At 42.3% G+C, this 18,725-nt stretch overlaps 1 protein-coding gene across 1 annotated transcript; it reads left to right on the forward strand.

Moving 5' to 3' along the window:
• The first annotated feature begins 1,057 nt into the window (after positions 1-1,057).
• LOC110777966 (putative F-box/FBD/LRR-repeat protein At5g44950) lies at positions 1,058-2,533 on the forward strand. Its single transcript, XM_021982535.2, has one exon. It carries the CDS (start codon positions 1,058-1,060, stop codon positions 2,531-2,533), a length of 1,476 nt encoding a protein of 491 aa, XP_021838227.2.
• The last annotated feature ends 16,192 nt before the right edge of the window (positions 2,534-18,725 follow it).

Genomic DNA, 18,725 nt, shown 5'->3' on the forward strand with positions numbered 1-18,725 from the left:
ACAATCCTATGAGAAACTTGACCATTACTTGAGTTCCTCTACGAAGTCAAGTTCCCAATAGTTGTTCCCTTAAACAACTATGCTCTCACTGACTTCCCTAGAAATCTCTCTCGACTCTTTGGCTTCACTTAAAGCATCTTTGTTTCTCTCTCATAGACTTATTCACTCAAAGCCTCCTTGCTTCTCTCTCATAGACTTCACTCAAAGCTTACCCTAATACATATCAGGAACTCACTCAAGTTCGCGCCCCTCAGTTGATACAATAATTCACTCAAACCCTTGACCAATTCCCCTTTACAAGAATTCATTCAAACCCTTGTCCAACTCTAATAAATAAAAGCTTAAAGATTGTTATCCCTCTAATATATAACACATGACAGAATAATGAGGAACTTAGAACTTCAAGTAACCTGGAACTAATAGACCGACTCAAGAACGTGAAAACCAAAACATATACTGGAATATATAAAGATTCAATATATGTTGGAATATATAAAGATTGAATATATGTTTGTTAATTAAATGTTGGAATATAATAACGTATGATCAACAATTCTCTTGAGTCTACAATTCTTACCACCCACACGCAAGTGACATAGATTTATGTTAAAATAATTAATAAAATAAAATAAATTTTTTAATTAGTTTAATTAATTATAGTTACTCTCATTGCTATTTTTTTTAACTTACACGGTGATTGAATTATTTAATTCTAAAATACATTACATATGTATTTTTTTTTTTTTTTTTGATGGAAATACATTACATATGTATTGATCAGACTTGATGTATTTATTGATTTTTTTTAAAAAAACTAACTATTTGTTTCCTTATCTTTTTTTTTTTTTTTTTGCTATGTTATTAGGTCTCTACTCTCTAGTGTTATATCCCTCGTATAGTGCTGAAGAATTATGTATTTTAGGGAAACACAATATCTTGTGTATATTCCTATTAGGTTTTCTGTCATATAAATATCATATTTTCCAATATTCTGTCATATAAAAATCATATTTTCCGTAGAAGACGGTTGAGCCCAATTCTTAATTTTCCTGTATCGATGTACTCTATAAGCATGAAGAAGATGAACAACAATGTCAACGAAGACATGTTGAGTTCACTTCCAGACGACATGCTGACCAAAATACTCTCTTGCCTCCTTATCAATTCCGCGGCTTCCACCTCCGTCCTATCCACCAGTTGGCGTCACCTCTGGACCGGCGTCACCAACTTTGTCGTGTTGTCCGAAACCGGCAAACACCACGACGACGACGACGACATCCTTTTTTTACAAAAGCTTATAAAGCTGTCCTCTTTGAAACTGCACAACTTTCGTATTAAATTGAAATCTCAAACTAATTTTTCGAACCCAAATATAAGAGATCAAGAGTCATGCTTCCGTGAAGTTTGCCGTCGAGATGTGGAGAATATCGATATCTTATGGCCACCAAGTGCGATAAATAAACGTTTTCTTTTGGTGCCAGACTTTGTGTTTAAAACCAAATCTCTGGTAAGTTTAACTTTGGGTTGCATGCATATTATGTTTGATATGCCTGAAAACGTAGTTATTCAACTTCCTAATTTGAAGAAGCTTTATTTGCGCTATCTTACAGAAATCCCTCCTTGGTTAGAAACCCTATGTAAGTGTAGCCCTTTGTTGGAAGTTTTAGATTTAGAGTTTAAATTACAAGACATTGAGCCTCGTATTGCGAATATATTTGCTGCCAATTTGAAGTCATTGAAGATAGAGATTCATTATTACGTAAGTCAGACACATCGCAACAAAATCTTGATTGATGCACCCAAATTGGAATACCTGACTATAATTGATAGCTCTTCATGTTATTACTTGACCCAAATTCCAACTACATTACTAGAATCATCACTTGATTTGACCATAACTATGAGGGAAACTGCATTGGTAGGAGATTATGCTTATTGTCGAGACATGGCCAAGTTTGTTCGAAGAATGTGTAATGTTAGTAACAAACTTCACTTAACAGTAGAGAGAAACTCGAATATAATGGGTTACCTTTCTAATGGTGAAGTAAATCATGGACTTAAGTTTGGTAATTTAGCCAGTCTTATATTGAGTTTGGGAAAGATTGATCTGATTGGGTGGAAGAATTTGTTACTTTCTTTGCAATGTTTTCCCAAGTTAGAGAATCTTTTGGTGCTGCATTATAGGCCTATGATTTGGTATCCACCAAGTGATGAACCAGCAGATTGTTTGGTGAATAAACTCAAGAGAATAACAATATTTGGATTGTTTAGGAAAACTCGTGATCTTGAATTGATAGCTTACATTCTGAGTAATGCAACTGTTTTAGAAGAGCTTCACATAGAAGTTCCTTTCTGCTTCTATGAATATAAAAAAGATCGACTAAGTTCGAATGATCTTTGTAAGTCGTTGTTCGAACTTCCAAGGGCCTCTTCAAGTTGTGTGATTTGGTTTACAAATGAGGATATGGCAGCATCAAGTCATGACTACAAAGATGGGATTCTTCGGAAACAACGTATGGCTTTAGAGTTATGAACATTTTGAGTTTTTAATTAGACATGTAAACTTTGTAATTGTTTTTTTTACTGCATTTAAAAGCTAGAGCTAGTTTTCTTCATTAAGGAATACCAATTACCAATTAAGTTTATTAATGTGAAAATATTTTCTATTTTAATTTGTTACATCTGCAGCGTAAATATAGAAGTACACATTATGTCATTAATTACTTGTAGTTTTGTAATAGATCAGTAAACAAAAAAACCCAGTGGGGAAGAAGAAAAAGGTGATAGCTACATGAGAAAGTAAAAACAGAAGTTGCATATATTTCGTGGCAACTTCCATAAGAATTAAAAGACACGTAATTATCTTCACTAATTTGTCTTCAATTTACTCATGAGAGTGAACTAAAATCCACTCAGAAGAACGTATCTAGCACTCATGCGTAGTTGCTGGTGATACTGCTTTGCACCTATGCCCTCTACTTGATAGAGGGGGCACCCAAGGCCTGAGAGAATCCAGATTGATAGTAGCCTCACATACGAAGAAAGGCCTGTGAAAATCCTTGATAGAAAAGTGCGTAGTACACGCAATAAGGACGTCAGCATAGTGAAAGTGCTTTGGTCGAACCACGAGTACGAAGAGGCAACGTGGGAAGCCGAAGATGACATGAAGACCAAGTATCCAGAGTTATTTTCTGAGGTGAGTTACGAGGGCGTAACTCGTTTTCTTTAAGGGGGTAGAATGCGATAGAAATTCGCGCTTTTTACCTATTTTTATGATATTTTATGCATTTTATGCTTATTTCTAGCAACCTTTACATGTTGATGCCAGTAAATAGATCTTCCGCATAAGAAAATGTGTTCTTGAGTATTGCAAGTAACGCTTGGTTGGCAAAAGAGTGCACAAGAGTGGCACAAAGTGCAAAAGTTTGGAAAAATATGCGAATTTTCGTGTCAAGTTTCGGGACGAAACTTCTTTTAAGAGGGGTAGATTGTAATCCCCCGTAATTTTATACATTTTATTTATATATATTTTAACGAATATTTAATATATTTAATATATATTTAAACATAAATTACGGATTTTAGAAACAAATATGTAATTGAAATGTAATTAGTTTATTCCAATTGAAATACTTTAACGATTCACGAAATCAAAATGTATTTTCGAAATTTTACGTTAAAACGATTTCGAATTACGAAACCACGTTCTATTGAAATTAGAAAGCAATACTAAACATGGTGGATTCATCAACCTAAATCCTACTCCTAGCCCAATTGGGCAAAGCCCAAACCAATAAACCCAACACAATACTCCCTTCTCTTTTGTATTTTCACGTGAAACCAAAAAAGAGAGGAAACCTCTCCTCCTTCACTATTCACGTAACAAAACCCTCAACACTTCCTCCAATCTCACGCTCACCCTCAGCCGTCCCGCCTTCACCACTGTCCGCCAGCCGCCGCACCACCACGACAGCGACCCAGCCGACCACCCTGCTGCGGTAACTCCTTCTTCTCCTTCAAGCTTCTCCTCCTTCCTCCTTTTCTTCTATTTCTTTTATTTTCGTTCTTATTCTCTTAGCCTTCCTCGTTTCGCGCAGCAACACCGCGACCAGGCCAGCCACGACCACCGCACGCAACCCGTGCTCAGCCCTTGCCGCGAGCCACCACTATCCGCCGGCCAGCACTCCCCTCTCCCTCTTGAATTGGTTATTTCTTAAACCCTAAGTAACTAATTATTTTAATTAATTATAGTTGTTAATTTAAATTATGTTCTTGATATTAAATTTATAATTTTTATGGTTTGAACATGATTTTCAGATTTGATGTTGAGATTATAAACGAATTAATTTCAGTTTTGGTTGATTGAATTATAAATTATGGCTTATTTATGATTTATTAATTTGGATTATGTTTTCTTGAATTAAAGTTATGGTTTTGTAATTTAAGTTATAAATTTCAGATTATGCAAATTATATAATAAAGTTATTAATTTTCAGATTATCAAATTACTTTGAAATATTAATTTTGATTGTTTAAAGTATGAAATTCAAGGTTTTTATGATTATAAATCATGGTAGGTTGAGTATGGATTATTAAGTTTGTTGTTTTGAGATACTAGGAACGTAGATTGACCTTGGTGAAGCTTTTAAATGAATTTATATTGCTGAAAATTTAAAGTACGATGTTTGCAAAAAGATTTCAACGAATTTCAATCACTAGTTCAATAATTATGATGCTAGGAAATCAAATGCTTAAGTTTTGATATTGGGGAAAGTTCTAAACATGTTTAGGATGCATTTAGAATGCTTTATTATGGTTGCCAATGATTAGAAATTGATTGGGATTACTTGTTGGTTGTTTTAGGCGGAGAATTCTCTTTAGGCGACTTTTGAAAGTGTTAAAGTGGCCTATCAGTTTGTTTACACAAGGTACGTACATACCTGTGTGCTTGGAATGTGTGCTAATTGTTGAAACCATGTTGAATCTTGTTGTTGAACTTGGTTATGTTGATATTATTGTTGAACTTGGTGATGTTGATATTATGGACGAACTGGGTTATATTGAATGTGCATGTTTAATACTGTTGGACAAACTTATTGAACTTATTTTGCATTATGAGAACTGTAACATGTTAGTATGGATGATTGATACAAACATGTTGGTTGGGAACACTAGATTATTCTATATGATTGGGTTGGATCGATTGGTTGTTGTTCCCTTTCTATCTTTTCACTACTTTATGAGGGCGGAGGACCTTGTTTAGTAAGTTGAAACTTTATGCCCATATACAGGGTTGCTCATGGTTAAAGGAAAGGTTGGTTAAGTTGGAATGAGTCTTGATTGATGCTTTTATGGTCACTTACTTAATTCCAAGATAAAAGCAGTTATGAACAAATGTGAATTGTCTGTCTTAGGTAATGGTTGAGTCATAACGGAATCTCAATTTGTAAATCATGTAAAGTGAAACTGAATAGCAATAGCTTTAGACTGTGCACGTCTGAAGTGACGGACAAACAGGAGTTGGGGTTCATGGTGGTAGCCCATGGCCTTTTCTGGGACCGGATTGATCACCGTGTCCTATTTTTATTTAAACGTTCCTCGATATCGCAGGTCACTGAGGTTACGGAGTCGCGCCCGTACCTCGTCTTCCTTAGTGAAGACTTCTGGATGGTCAACTCGGTCCATTGTCTATTTCAACTAAAATAATATTATGGTTATTAAGCCTAGCTTAGTCTAGTCAAGTATAATCGTCAAATTATTATGTTTTGTCTGTCCTTACTTATATTTATTAGTATCATGTTAGGGTTGTTGGTTTGATAGTATCATGCTAGGATTGTTGTTGTTTTAGTATGTAGTACTCAGCTTTGCTGATTACGTGCTTTGTTTGTGTGTGTTGATCATGGCTATGCCTTATTGATCCTGTAATGACCCATCTTTGGTGAGCAGTCTCTAAGGATCAATAAGCGTTGCCCATCTACAGGTTTGAAGATGATGCATCATTGGGATCGGGATTAGAGAGCTTGTAGTTCTATTCGTTTAATTAAGTGATTTAATTTGTTAACTTGGATTTGAAATTTGTCGTACTATTCGTATTTCCTTAATTCAGTTAATTGGTTTGGACCTAATATGTAATAGATTATTTATGAACCTAAAGGTTAGTTTTATGTTTTCCGCTGCAAAATTCTGAATAAGCCGTAACGTTTTCACACGGGCGATAATACTTTGATAATTCCCTACAGTTATATTTAAAAAGAGGTTATTTTAGAAAATGGGAATTGTTGGGGTGTTACAATCATGTCCCTTAACTATAAATGATGTTGACAAAAGAGGTCAAAGCATTCTTCATATTGCTGTTAAATACAAAAGAGCTGATGTTTTTTCTTATTTAACAAAGAAGAAGGAAGTTCAGAAGATATTCCATTTAAAAGATCAGGAAGGTAAAACTTTCATGGATTTAGCTAGACAGCTCGAGAATCGATTTAAGGCCATAATTACTTAGTTGACTTTTGTACGGAGTAGAAGTAACCTAGCAGATCATCCATGTCACAGCAGACCATCGGACATCAGATAAGACAGATCAAGCAAAGCAACCGCAGGAAGTACCTATTGAAAGTACCACAAGTCCTCAAGAACCGCACAGACCCTCAGGTCTGCGGGGAAACGACCTGCTAGACGACAACATAGATACGTCGTTAAGCAAAAGGACAAACAACAAGTACATCACTAGCGTACACGCGGCAACATCTGAATAGGCCAAAGTACTGAATAGTACGCCTATAAATACTGCCGTCCCCATTCATTTGCGGACACGTTCAATACAAGTACAATTCTTAACCCTCTCTACTTTCTCTCTCTAGAACATTATCTCATTTGCTGACTTAGGCATCGGAGGGGGTTTCCTCGGTTAAACCCCCGAGGTTAGCTTACGTTCGTTCTGTCTGACAGGACAGCATCACCAAGCAGGGCTCCCCCAGTTCCACACCCGGAACAAGTGGCGCTAGAAGGAGGGGCTTCCCAGACCTTGCTTCTAAAAGACCTACCCTCTCACGCAATGACTGAGTCAAGCGAACCGATAATCCAGCAGATAGAACCACCCACCTCAAAAAACAACCAGAGAACCACAAATGTACCCTTGTTCGGCATGCCTCAGAGTCTTGGTCCGCCAAGAGAGACACCACAACCCAGAGCTATGGCAACCCCTAGCCAGGGCCAGGGTATCCCAATTCCAACCAGTGCTTCACTAGCACGATTGGGGGCACAGTTCTCACCCGACCAGATGCGCACAGCAATAGAGGTCCTGACATTCCTTACTCAAACAACCCCACAAGCCCAGGTCATGAGAACAGCCCCAGAGGTTGAGGTGGAGCAGAGGAGAAAACGTCCCAGACCCCAGCATAGTCCGAATGTTTGGAGGAGGAATCTGCAGCAGGACATGGAAGGGGCTGATAATCAAGAGTATGAAGCAGAGAGTATCACACCAAGCAGAGCTCAACCCCGGGCAAGGACTGAACAAGCACCCAGTCAAAGACACCACTCCATGTCAGGTATGCCCAATCCCATCCGAGCAGTAGTTAAACCTGATAATTCTCCCTTCTGCGATGAAATACTCTCTGAAAGAATGGAAAAGATAAAAATGCCCACCTGCAAATACTCCGGAAAGACAGACCCAACGAATCACCTCTCTGCCTTTGGGGGACACATGATGCTATATACCAACACAGACTCTATGTGGTGTAAGGTCTTTCCTTCCACTCTAGAGGGGATGGCACAGAGCTGGTTTGGTAAAATACCCAAAGGCACCATAACATCTTTCCGGCAGCTAGCTATCTTGTTTCGCACCCAATACGTGGCAAACATTGCCAGAGAAAGGATGACAGGGGAGCTGATGTCAGTCATCCAGGGGCCTCAGGAATCTCTGAGGGAATACATATCCAGATTCAATATGGAGGCGTCGAATATACCCAAGTTGCAGCAAGAGGTAGTAGTCCTGGCCATGATGACTGGTCTGCGGGATGGAGAGTTCAAGAGTTATCTGGGCAGAAAATCATTCACAACCCTGGCAGAGGTACTGGGAAAGGCAAATGAATTTATAAAGAGTGAAGAAATTGGCAGAGCAACCTCACGTCGATATGTGGCAAGTGAGAACAATTACGGTAGTCAGAGCAAGAAAGAGCCATACAAAAAAGAGTACTCAGACAGAAGAGAAAACCCACAGCCAAGAAGAGACTGGCAGGGACCAGGCAGAGGCAAAGGTAACGAGTTTAAAACTGAGAAAAGGGGGAAGTTTAATGAGTATACCCCCTTAGTGGCATCCAGAACTCAAATTTTTGCCATCAGCAAAGAAGACGAGAAGTGGCAGAGACCTCCCAAAATGTACAACAAGTACATGGACCCAAAAAAGTACTGTGACTTTCACAGAGACCATGGCCACCTCACAGAAGAGTGCACTCATTTGAAGGATAATATCGAAGATCTGATCCGGAGGGGATACTTGACTCAATTCAAAGCAAAAAGCTCGTATAGCAGGACCTATGAGAACAGAGATAATGATAATAGGTCCGACAATAAGAAGGCGGAACCCAAGCAGAGCTACCCAGCAGACCAAAAGAGAATGGGCGACATTTTGGTCATAACAGGAGGGCCAGTTTACGCGGGAACCACTGTTAGCGGGGCCAAGGCCAGTGTGAGCGAATTCAAACACCAGGTTAATTACCATAATTCTGGCAGGTGGCCCGCCCCTCCAAAAATCCCGCAGTGCACTTTCACAGAGGAGGACTGTAAAGGCATAATATACCCCCATGACGACCCCATGGTACTAGCCCTGAATGTAGCAAACAGAAAAATCCACCGTATTCTGATAGACGGAGGTAGCTCTGCGAACATCTTGTTCTGGCCTGCTTTCCAAGAGTTGCAAATTGATGAGAAATATGTAAAACCAGTCAATTACCCAGTAATCGGATTCACAGGAGCCACAGTGATACCAGAGGGGATAGTCAGTTTGCCGGTGCAGATTGGCCAAGGGAAGGATATCAAGGATGTCATGGTAGACTTCATGATTGTGAAAGTCCCCGCAACCTACAACGTCATTCTTGGCAGACCATTCATCCATGACGCAGGGGCTGTAGTCTCCACTTATCACCTTACCATGACGTATACGACAAATGATGGCCGCTCAGCCAAGGTAAAAGGCAGTCAGGAGCAGGCCAAGAAGTGCTACCACACTGCGCTAAAACAACCACCCAGACCCCCACCACTGGCAGAAGAAGAACTTCCCCAATTTCGAAAAAGAAAGAGAGCAGAGCGCAAAAAAGACAAGTTGTTAAGCATGGAAAACTTCGAGCATCGGGAGGAAGGTCTGTTGGAACCCACGCCAACTGACGAAACTGAGGAGATAGAATTAGAGGAAGGGTTGACAGACCGGACGGTTCGAATTGGCACAGACGTAGACCTATCCCTCAGAGTGAACCTCATCGGTCTGCTGAGAGAGCACGCAGACATATTTGCTTTCTCAGCGGACGAAATGCCAGGGATTGACCCCAGTGTCATGGTCCATAGACTGAATGTCAGCAGAGAAGTTAGGCCAGTGAAACAGAAGAAAAGAAATTTTTCGACAGAGAAGAATGTGGCCATCCAAGAAGAAATCAACAAATTGCTAGCAGCCAAGTTCATAGAAGAGTGCGATTACCCAGAATGGCTGGCTAACGTTGTGATGGTAAAGAAAGCAAACGGTCAATGGAGGATGTGTGTAGACTTCACGGACCTAAACAAGGCCTGTCCGAAGGACTGTTACCCATTGCCCAGAATAGACCAGCTGGTTGATTCCACCAGTGGACACGCTCTCTTGAGTTTCATGGATGCATTTTCCGGCTACCATCAGATCAGTTTACTCGAATCAGATCGTAAGAAAGCTGCTTTCATCACAGACGCTGGAGTTTATAACTACAAAGCTATGCCATTCGGCCTGAAAAATGCGGGTGCAACCTACCAAAAGCTTGTAGATAAGATATTCGCACAGCAAAAGGGCCGGAATGTGGAAGTATATGTGGATGATTCCATAGTCAAGAGCAAAAAAGAGGCCAATCACATCGCAGACCTGCGAGAAACATTTGCTACGTTGAGACAGTACGGCATGAAACTAAACCCAAAGAAATGTGTGTTCGGTGTTAAGTCAGGAAAGTTCCTGGGATTTCTGGTCAGTGAAAGGGGAATAGATGCCAACCCAGAGAAGGTGGAGGCCATACTCAACTTGCCAGAGCCAAAGAACATACGAGATGTGCAGAGATTAACGGGAAAGATAGCAGCACTCACTCGTTTTATCAGTAAATATGCAGATAGATCCCTCCCATTTTTTCAGGTACTGAAAGGCAACAAAACATTCAAGTGGGAAGCAGAGCAAAAAAAGGCATTCGCAGAGGTAAAGAATCACCTAAAGAGCCTCCCAACAATAGCCAGACCAGAAGTAGGAGATGTTTTGCAGTTGTACATCTCGGCCTCCAAAAAGACTGTAGCAGCAGCCTTAATAGTGGAAAAGGACAAAGCCCAACAACCAGTATATTTCGTCAGTCACATTCTCAACCCCGCAGAGCAGAGGTACCCACTGATCGAAAAAATGGCCTTCGCAATTATGATAGCTGCCAGGAAGCTGAAACCATACTTCGACGCTCACAAGGTACAAGTATTAACAAATCAGCCTTTGGAGAAATCATTGCGAAGGCTGGATACCTCAGGCAGATTGCTGAAATGGGCGGTAGAACTCTCAGAGTACGATATTGAATACAGGCCAAGAACGGCCATAAAGGCACAGGCATTAGCAGACTTCATAGCTGAGGCATCGTACGAAGAAGAAGAAGAACCTCTGGGGACCTGGCAGATATACGTAGATGGCTCAGCCGCAGTAACAGGGTCAGGAGCAGGCATTATAATGACTTCACCAGAAGGTAATGTCTTTGAATATGCCATAAAGTTCAAATTCAAAGCCTCAAATAATGAAGCAGAGTACGAAGCAGCGATCGCAGGCATTCAAATGTGCAAGGCAGCGGATGCTAAGAAAATCGTGTTGAAAACAGATTCCCAGTTAGTGGCCAGTCAGTATAAAGGCGAGTATGAAGCTCGAGAACCGTCCATGCAGAGGTATCTGGCACTGATGAAAGAAGCAGTAGCCCAGTTGGAAAGCTTCGAGATCCAGTTGGTCCCCAGGGCAGAGAATAGCCAAGCAGATGCTCTCTCAAAATTAGCAAGCTCTTCGCTGCAAGACCTGGAAAGAACAGTGATGGTGGAAGTACAGGAAGAGAAGAGTATCGATAAGAGGCCCATGGTAAATGCCATCAGCACAGAGCCTCAGTGGTACGACAGTATAGTATCATACAAGCTTGGCAGGGGTCTCCCTACAGCAGAGCCAGAACAGAAGAAGATAAAGCGAAATGAACACTGGTTTGTGATCTACCAGGGCAGATTGTACAAAAAATCCTTCTCCCTACCCCTGCTGAGATGCGTCTCAACGGAGGAATCACAGAGAATCATTGAAGAAATTCATGAGGGCATATGCGGTAATCATATTGGGGGTAGAACACTAGCTTTGAAAGCCCTCAGAGCAGGGTACTATTGGCCAACTATGGTGAGTGACTCGCAATCATACGTGAAGAAATGCGACAAATGCCAAAAGTTCTCTCCAGTAATCAATCAGCCCTCAAATGATCTGCAACCAATCGTCAATCCCATACCATTCGCTCAGTGGGGAATGGACATCCTGGGTCCGTTTACAGCCGCGAGTGGAGGAAGAAGATACCTGATCGTGGCAGTGGATTATTTCACCAAATGGATAGAAGCAGAGCCCACAAAAAGCATAACAGCGAAACGAATGAAAGACTTCATCTGGAGAAACATCATCACAAGATTTGGCATCCCAGAAAGTTTGGTCTTTGATCACGGGACACAATTCGATTGCACACCGGTAAAAGATTATTGCGCAGAGCTAAGAATCAAATTTGCTTACGCATCAGTATGCCACCCACAGAGCAATGGACAGGCCGAGGCGGCGAACAAACAGATCCTTGGAGCTCTGCGAAAGAAAATAGAGGATTTTAAGGGTGCATGGGCAGACCTCATACCAGAAATTTTGTGGTCCAATAGAACAACTGAGAAGGAGGCGACAGGAGAAAGTCCCTACAAGTTAGCCTTTGGAGCAGAAGCAGTATTACCGGTGGAGGTTGGCCTGCCCAGTTTCAGAGTGCAGTACTATGATGAAAACACCAATGAACAACTCATGAGGGAATCATTAGACCTTCTGCCAGAGGTAAGGTTGCTAGCAGAGCTGAGGCTCACAGCAAACAAAGAGAGAATGAGCAGAGCTTACAACAAAAGAGTCAAGCACAGGCCTATGCATGTGGGAGACCTGGTACTTAGACGAACAACAGCTACAGGAAAGGGCAAGGCAGAGGGGAAATTCACTGCAAATTGGGAAGGACCATACCAGATCACAAGGGAGATAGCCCCTGGCTCATATCATCTTATGACAATGGATGGAAAAGAGCTAAAGAATAGTTGGAACGCCAACATGCTCAAAAAATACTATGTTTAGTACAGATGACCTATACAATGATAAGGCAGGATAAGCCAAAATTATCCCTCTTTGTACTCCTTCTTACAGAATACATATAATAAAATGAGCTTGGCGGTTCCAAAAAAAAAAAAAAAAAAAGTGATAAGCAAAGCACGACGTAACTTAGAAATACGTCATGACACACACATTCAACAGATGACTTGACTTGATCACTCAAGTCAGCTGAAGAACAGTGTCATGATGAATTTCTAAGTTAGAATATCGCAGAGCAATTTCTGAGTTTTGCCTTGGCTAAAACCAAGGCAATTCAAAATTGGAAACAACCCAAAAGGCTAGTTAGAATATCGCAGAGCAATTTCTGAGTTTTGCCTTGGCTAAAACCAAGACAATTCAAAATTGGAAACAGCCCAAAAGGCTAGTTAGAATATCGCAGAGCAATTTCTGAGTTTTGCCTTGGCTAAAACCAAGACAATTCAAAATTGGAAACAGCCCAAAAGGCTAGTCAGAATATCGCAGAGCAATTTCTGAGTTTTGCCTTGGCTAAAACCAAGGCAATTCAAAATTGGAAGCAGCCCAAAAAGCCTATTTAAAATACGCAAAACAATTTTCGAGTTTTGGCCTTGACCAAAGCCAAAGCAATTCAAGGTTGAAGGTAGCTCAAAAGGCTAGCTAGAATACCGCACAAATGTCACAGAGCAGTCCCTAAGTTTGCCTTGGCAAAAGCCAAGACAATCCAGAAGGGGAGGTAGTAATAAAACATGCTATAAAGCTTGACTCTGATCAAGGCTAGAACTTCCAAAAGACAAACAAGATATCAAAAATTGGCTAAGTACCCAGCAAAAATACGCATATCAAATGCCGGCGGCTATACCTTCATTAAAAACCAAGGAAATAAATAAAGTACAGCCCTACAAAATGGCTCTGGGCAGTAAATACACCAGCCCAGCTCAAGAATATCTGAGAAGAAAGGCAGAAATAAACTAACTGTAAATTGTTCCAAAAACAGAATGGCACAAACGCCACCACCCAACAGGGCAAACCCTAAATAATATTGTTTAAAAACTAAACTATTACATAACAGGCCCAGTCACACAAGAAGAACAGGGGGATAGCCGCCACACCCATTATTCGTCATTGCCTGCAACATCATCTTCATCTGAGAAAGGCAAATCTCCAGGGTGAGTGTTCTCGACGCAGAAGTCGGGCACATCACTAGGCTCTACGGCATGACCCTCAGCAGCTTCAGCCTCCCGCAGTTCCTTAAGAATGGTAAGGTGCAGGCCAGCAAGCCAGTCCTCTTCGATCAAGCTCCAATCAAACTGCGGATATTTGTGCTTGATTATGAGAGAGGCCGCTTTCCACCCGCCATCATACCTCTGCGTTAGAAGGGCATACTGAGCGTCAGAGCGACAAAATTCTCGCACAGCAGCAGCCACCTCCTTCTGCACAGAAAGGCGAAGTTCTGCCAGCTCATCAGCATGCCTCTGCTCAACAAAGCTTAGCTGCTCCGCCAAATCCTCAGTACGTTTCCTCTCCGCCTCCACCTCCGCTTGAGCTTTAGCTAAATTCTCCCCAGTTAGGCGCAGAGCTACAACCTCACTAGCCAAGTTGTCTCTTTCGACGGATATCGTTTGAACATTGGCATTGGCAATAGTGAGGGAGGAAGATGCTCTTTCGTTTTCCAGGGTCAGGTCTCGGATCTGCCTGTCCTTTTCTTCAAGAAGAGCAAGATGTTCATCATGCTTCCTCTGATAGAAGAAAAAGAAGTCACAGAGCTCCTTCACAGCAACCCCAGCCTGCAAATAATAAAAAAAAATGGCTGAGTACAAAAACATGCAAAAAATGGCTAAGTATAAAAACAGCATAGATTCAAAAGCTTCTTACCTCTAGCACCTTCTGGCAGGCGTTAGCCCCAGGGGTGTAAACACGCTCAAGAGGGCGGTCAGCTGGCAGTGTTAACCCCTTCAACATCCGGTATGCCAACGTTCCGCCTTTCTCTGGGAAGCTGGCATACAAAGACTCGTTAGCTCTAACATCCCAGTGAGGAACGAAGATGTCATCGCTAATCGGCGCAGGGGAGAAACAGGCAGCCAACTCAGGGTTCACCGCAGGGCGAACATCAATGGCCTCCTTCTCCAGAAATTCCCCGTTCCTAATATTCACAAAAGCAGGAACAGAAGACTCAGGCAACCTCAGTTGCTCCTCCAAGTAAGCAGCAAGAGAAGCAGATGAAGTAGGAAGAGAAGCGGTGCTTTGGTTAGCAGGGGCAGAAGCTTGGGCCTGCTCCTGCGAGCGAGAACCCTCCCCAGTGCAAATGCGCTTACCTGGGCGCTGCACAAAAGGGACGTCCTGCTCCTCGGTCACGATCTCCACCTGCTCGGAGATAGAGGAATTCACGACTTGGTCAGGATGAGCAGATTGCAATTGGTCTGCAGCAGTTCGCGTAACGTCAACAGAAACGCTTTCCGTCTCAGGACGAGGCCGACGTTGGCCCGCAATATTACCCCCTCCCCGTGTAGTCTGACCACGCCGAGCAGAGGCAGATATTGAAGGGGTAGCCCGAGAAACAGGGGCAGAACGTGGCGTTGAGGTGCTCGCCCCAGCGGTTACTCCTGCAGAGCCTCCCCCTCTGCTAGTGCGGCTAGCCACAGAACCCCCACCTCTAGCAGTACGACTAGCAGCAGAACTCCCCCCTCGAACAGTTCGTCGAGAGCTTGCTCTGCGTCCGCCAACAACATCAGCTATGGTACGGTAAGCATTGGCGGGGTCTTCAGCTGGCTCGTTAGTCTGGGGGGTTCCATCAGCAGTTAAACCCAGGGAGCTCATATCAAGGTGTTGACGACCTAGCAGGACAAGGAAACATAAGAAAATGTTATTTAAACCCAGGGAGCTCATATCAAGGGGTTCTATAAAAAAAGCTAAGTACAAACAAACAAAAAAAAAAAAAACAAAAAAGAAAGAAAAATGTACCATGAGGATGAGTGTTGCACAAGTGCATAGCGGAAAGAACATCATTCCGCAGAATATACATCGACTGAGGCAGCCAATTCTTAGGAGCACGGCCGACGTCCTTTCCGTTCGCGTCGCGCTTAATTACTGAGTCAAACCACTCATAAGCAGCATCCTCCAAGTTATGACCAACCAAAACCTCCACACCCTCCATCTTGCCATTTGGAGAAACAAAGCTACGAGGCAAAGGAAAGTCAGCGGGAACTCGAAGCCAGAAGAATCGACCCTTCCAATCCCTCTGCCCAGTGGGGTTGCCCAAGCAGGTCATTTTGCCTCGAGCAGTGTAAGTGGTAAACCAACCAATGCTCCCTTCCTTGTTATCACTGCTTCGAATACAGTGCAGTCGTTTGCACAAAGAGAGAGTCTCAGGGAAGCCTTTGAAACGCACCACCCACAAGTAGCAGACCAAAGTCCGTATAGCAAACGGATGAAGCTGCGCCAGGCAGACATTAAAAGCCTTCAAGAATTTGGCCAAGGTTGGATCCAAGGGAAAGCGCAGCCCAAAGTCCAGATGATATGAATACAACCCAATATGACCTGGGGGAGGAGCAGTAATACGAGCATCATCTGCGGGGACAACCAGCTCGTATCCAGGGGGAAAAGCATAAAGCTCCCTTCCAACACCAGGATAATCATGTTGACGAGCTGCTTTGAGCCAATCCGCATCCGGCGCAGCGTTTAAGGGACCATACGAAACTTCAGGAGTTAAATAACTCTCAGTCGAGCCAACGGGCAGATCTTCCTCAACATACAACGGAAACGGTCGGAGAAGCCCCACCTCCTCGAGAATGGGATTCTCAGGATGATGCTCTGCGTCGCCGCAACCACTGCTAGGACCACTTTCCATCGGAGAACGTCTGCGGTAAACATGCAACGACCCATCAGTACTCCCAATAAAAGGCCGTCTAGTTGATCAAAACTGTCCAACCAAGCTACTTCGGCCAGGGGTTGGATGTCTAGCCCAATAGGGGCATTAGGGGGAGGGTTCAATCGAACCGCACTGGCCAAATGTTCATGGCGCAGTTCTCTAAGACGTTGACGAAAGGCAGGAGTAGGCCCTGACACAACAGGCGTAGCCCTGCCAGCGACGGGGGACACACCCCCAGAGGAAGACCCACTGGAGATAGATATCACCGCAGGCTCAGAACGAGAGATAACATCATGCATAGACTTAGTTCTATTCTCTGCTACTGTCCTAGCCTCTTCATCAGAGGGTAAAGAGACAGAGGAAGGGGAAGAAGGAGAATATGGCTCGGAGGAATCGCTCATATACCCAGGGCTACTAGGGTTGGCACTATCAGAGGTATCAGACAGGTTGACTGAAAGAAAAAGAAGAAAGAAAGAAGAATAAACAAAGGGTAGAAGGAGAAAAGTCAAGGCAAAACGACAGAGAAAAAAGAGCAAAACGACACAAAAATATACATGTAATGTAAAAATAAAAAAAATAAAAAAGAAAAGAAGAGAAAAGGAAGAAGAAGACGAAAAACTCCAAGAAACGCAGAAATGGCGAAGCCAAAAAACACAAACACTCCCACATTTCATTCAAAGAACACATACCACAAAAAAACTCACAAAAACTACTAAAACAGTTGAATGTACATGCAAAACCAAAGAATGCAGCAAAGAAAAAGCAAAAGAATTACCTGGAAAAGAGAAGGGCGAAGAAAGAAGTTCAACAATGGCGGACTAGAAACCCTCGAAGAAAAACACGAACCCAGAAAACCTCGACAATTTCAGAAGAAAACACCACCACCAGCGGATGCGCAATCACCGGAATAATACGAAAACACAAGAAAGCAAAGAACTTGGAGTTAGAGTACTCGGGAAATGGCGAAATTAAGTTCGAAGCAAAGTGAAGTTAGAGGAGAGTAAGAAAATGAAGAAGGTAAGAAAGAGGAGAGAGAAGAAGAAAGTAACTGAAACCCGTATTTAAAAGGAGAAATAAACGGCCAAGATTTGAAGACCCTTCGAGTCACCTACCTGGATGAAGGACACGTGGGGCGCAATAAACCATGACGGTTTAAAAAAAAAAAAAAAATATATATATATATATATATATATATATATATATATATATATATATATATATATATACGTACAGACAATCGCGCAAGTTATGACCGGAAAGAGCAGGTCTAACTCCAAGTAGTCAGCCCTACTCTTGGGGACTAGTTGTACAGGATGCAGCCAAAGAACACTGAAAGAGCAGGTCTAACTCCAAGTAGTCAGCCCTACTCTTGGGGACTAGTTGTACGGAGTAGAAGTAACCTAGCAGATCATCCATGTCACAGCAGACCATCGGACATCAGATAAGACAGATCAAGCAAAGCAACCGCAGGAAGTACCTATTGAAAGTACCACAAGTCCTCAAGAACCGCACAGACCCTCAGGTCTGCGGGGAAACGACCTGCTAGACGACAACATAGATACGTCGTTAAGCAAAAGGACAAACAACAAGTACATCACTAGCGTACACGCGGCAACATCTGAATAGGCCAAAGTACTGAATAGTACGCCTATAAATACTGCCGTCCCCATTCATTTGCGGACACGTTCAATACAAGTACAATTCTTAACCCTCTCTACTTTCTCTCTCTAGAACATTATCTCATTTGCTGACTTAGGCATCGGAGGGGGTTTCCTCGGTTAAACCCCCGAGGTTAGCTTACGTTCGTTCTGTCTGACAGGACAGCATCACCAAGCAGGGCTCCCCCAGTTCCACACCCGGAACAACTTTCATCACGTAGTTCTCAATTCCGTTATGGCCTGTTTGGTTACAAGAATTTCATTTCAAATGTTGAAATTGGCCCAAATGACATGTTTGGAAATTAGAAGGATTTGAATTTGGATTTGGGCCAAATCCAAGTCTCTTAAGAAATACACCCAATATGTAGAATTTCAAATGCACGCTCAAATGAAGTCATTTGAAATCCAGAGACATCTTACTGCCTTTCTTCTCCTTTCTCTCTCCTCTGCTACTCATCAACGCCATTGATAACCTTCTTCTAACCTTAGATCTGGATTGGCTCTCTTCTCTTAACCTCCATTAATTCTCTCTCCTCACATCTTGTTATTTCAAATTATGCGCTTCTTCCTATCTCCCCTCCTTACCCAGTATTATATCGTTCATTATTGGTTTTCAATTGCCGACGAACAG

Source organism: Spinacia oleracea, chromosome 4 (assembly GCF_020520425.1).
Source record: "Spinacia oleracea cultivar Varoflay chromosome 4, BTI_SOV_V1, whole genome shotgun sequence".
NCBI classification, from domain to species: domain Eukaryota; kingdom Viridiplantae; phylum Streptophyta; class Magnoliopsida; order Caryophyllales; family Amaranthaceae; genus Spinacia; species Spinacia oleracea.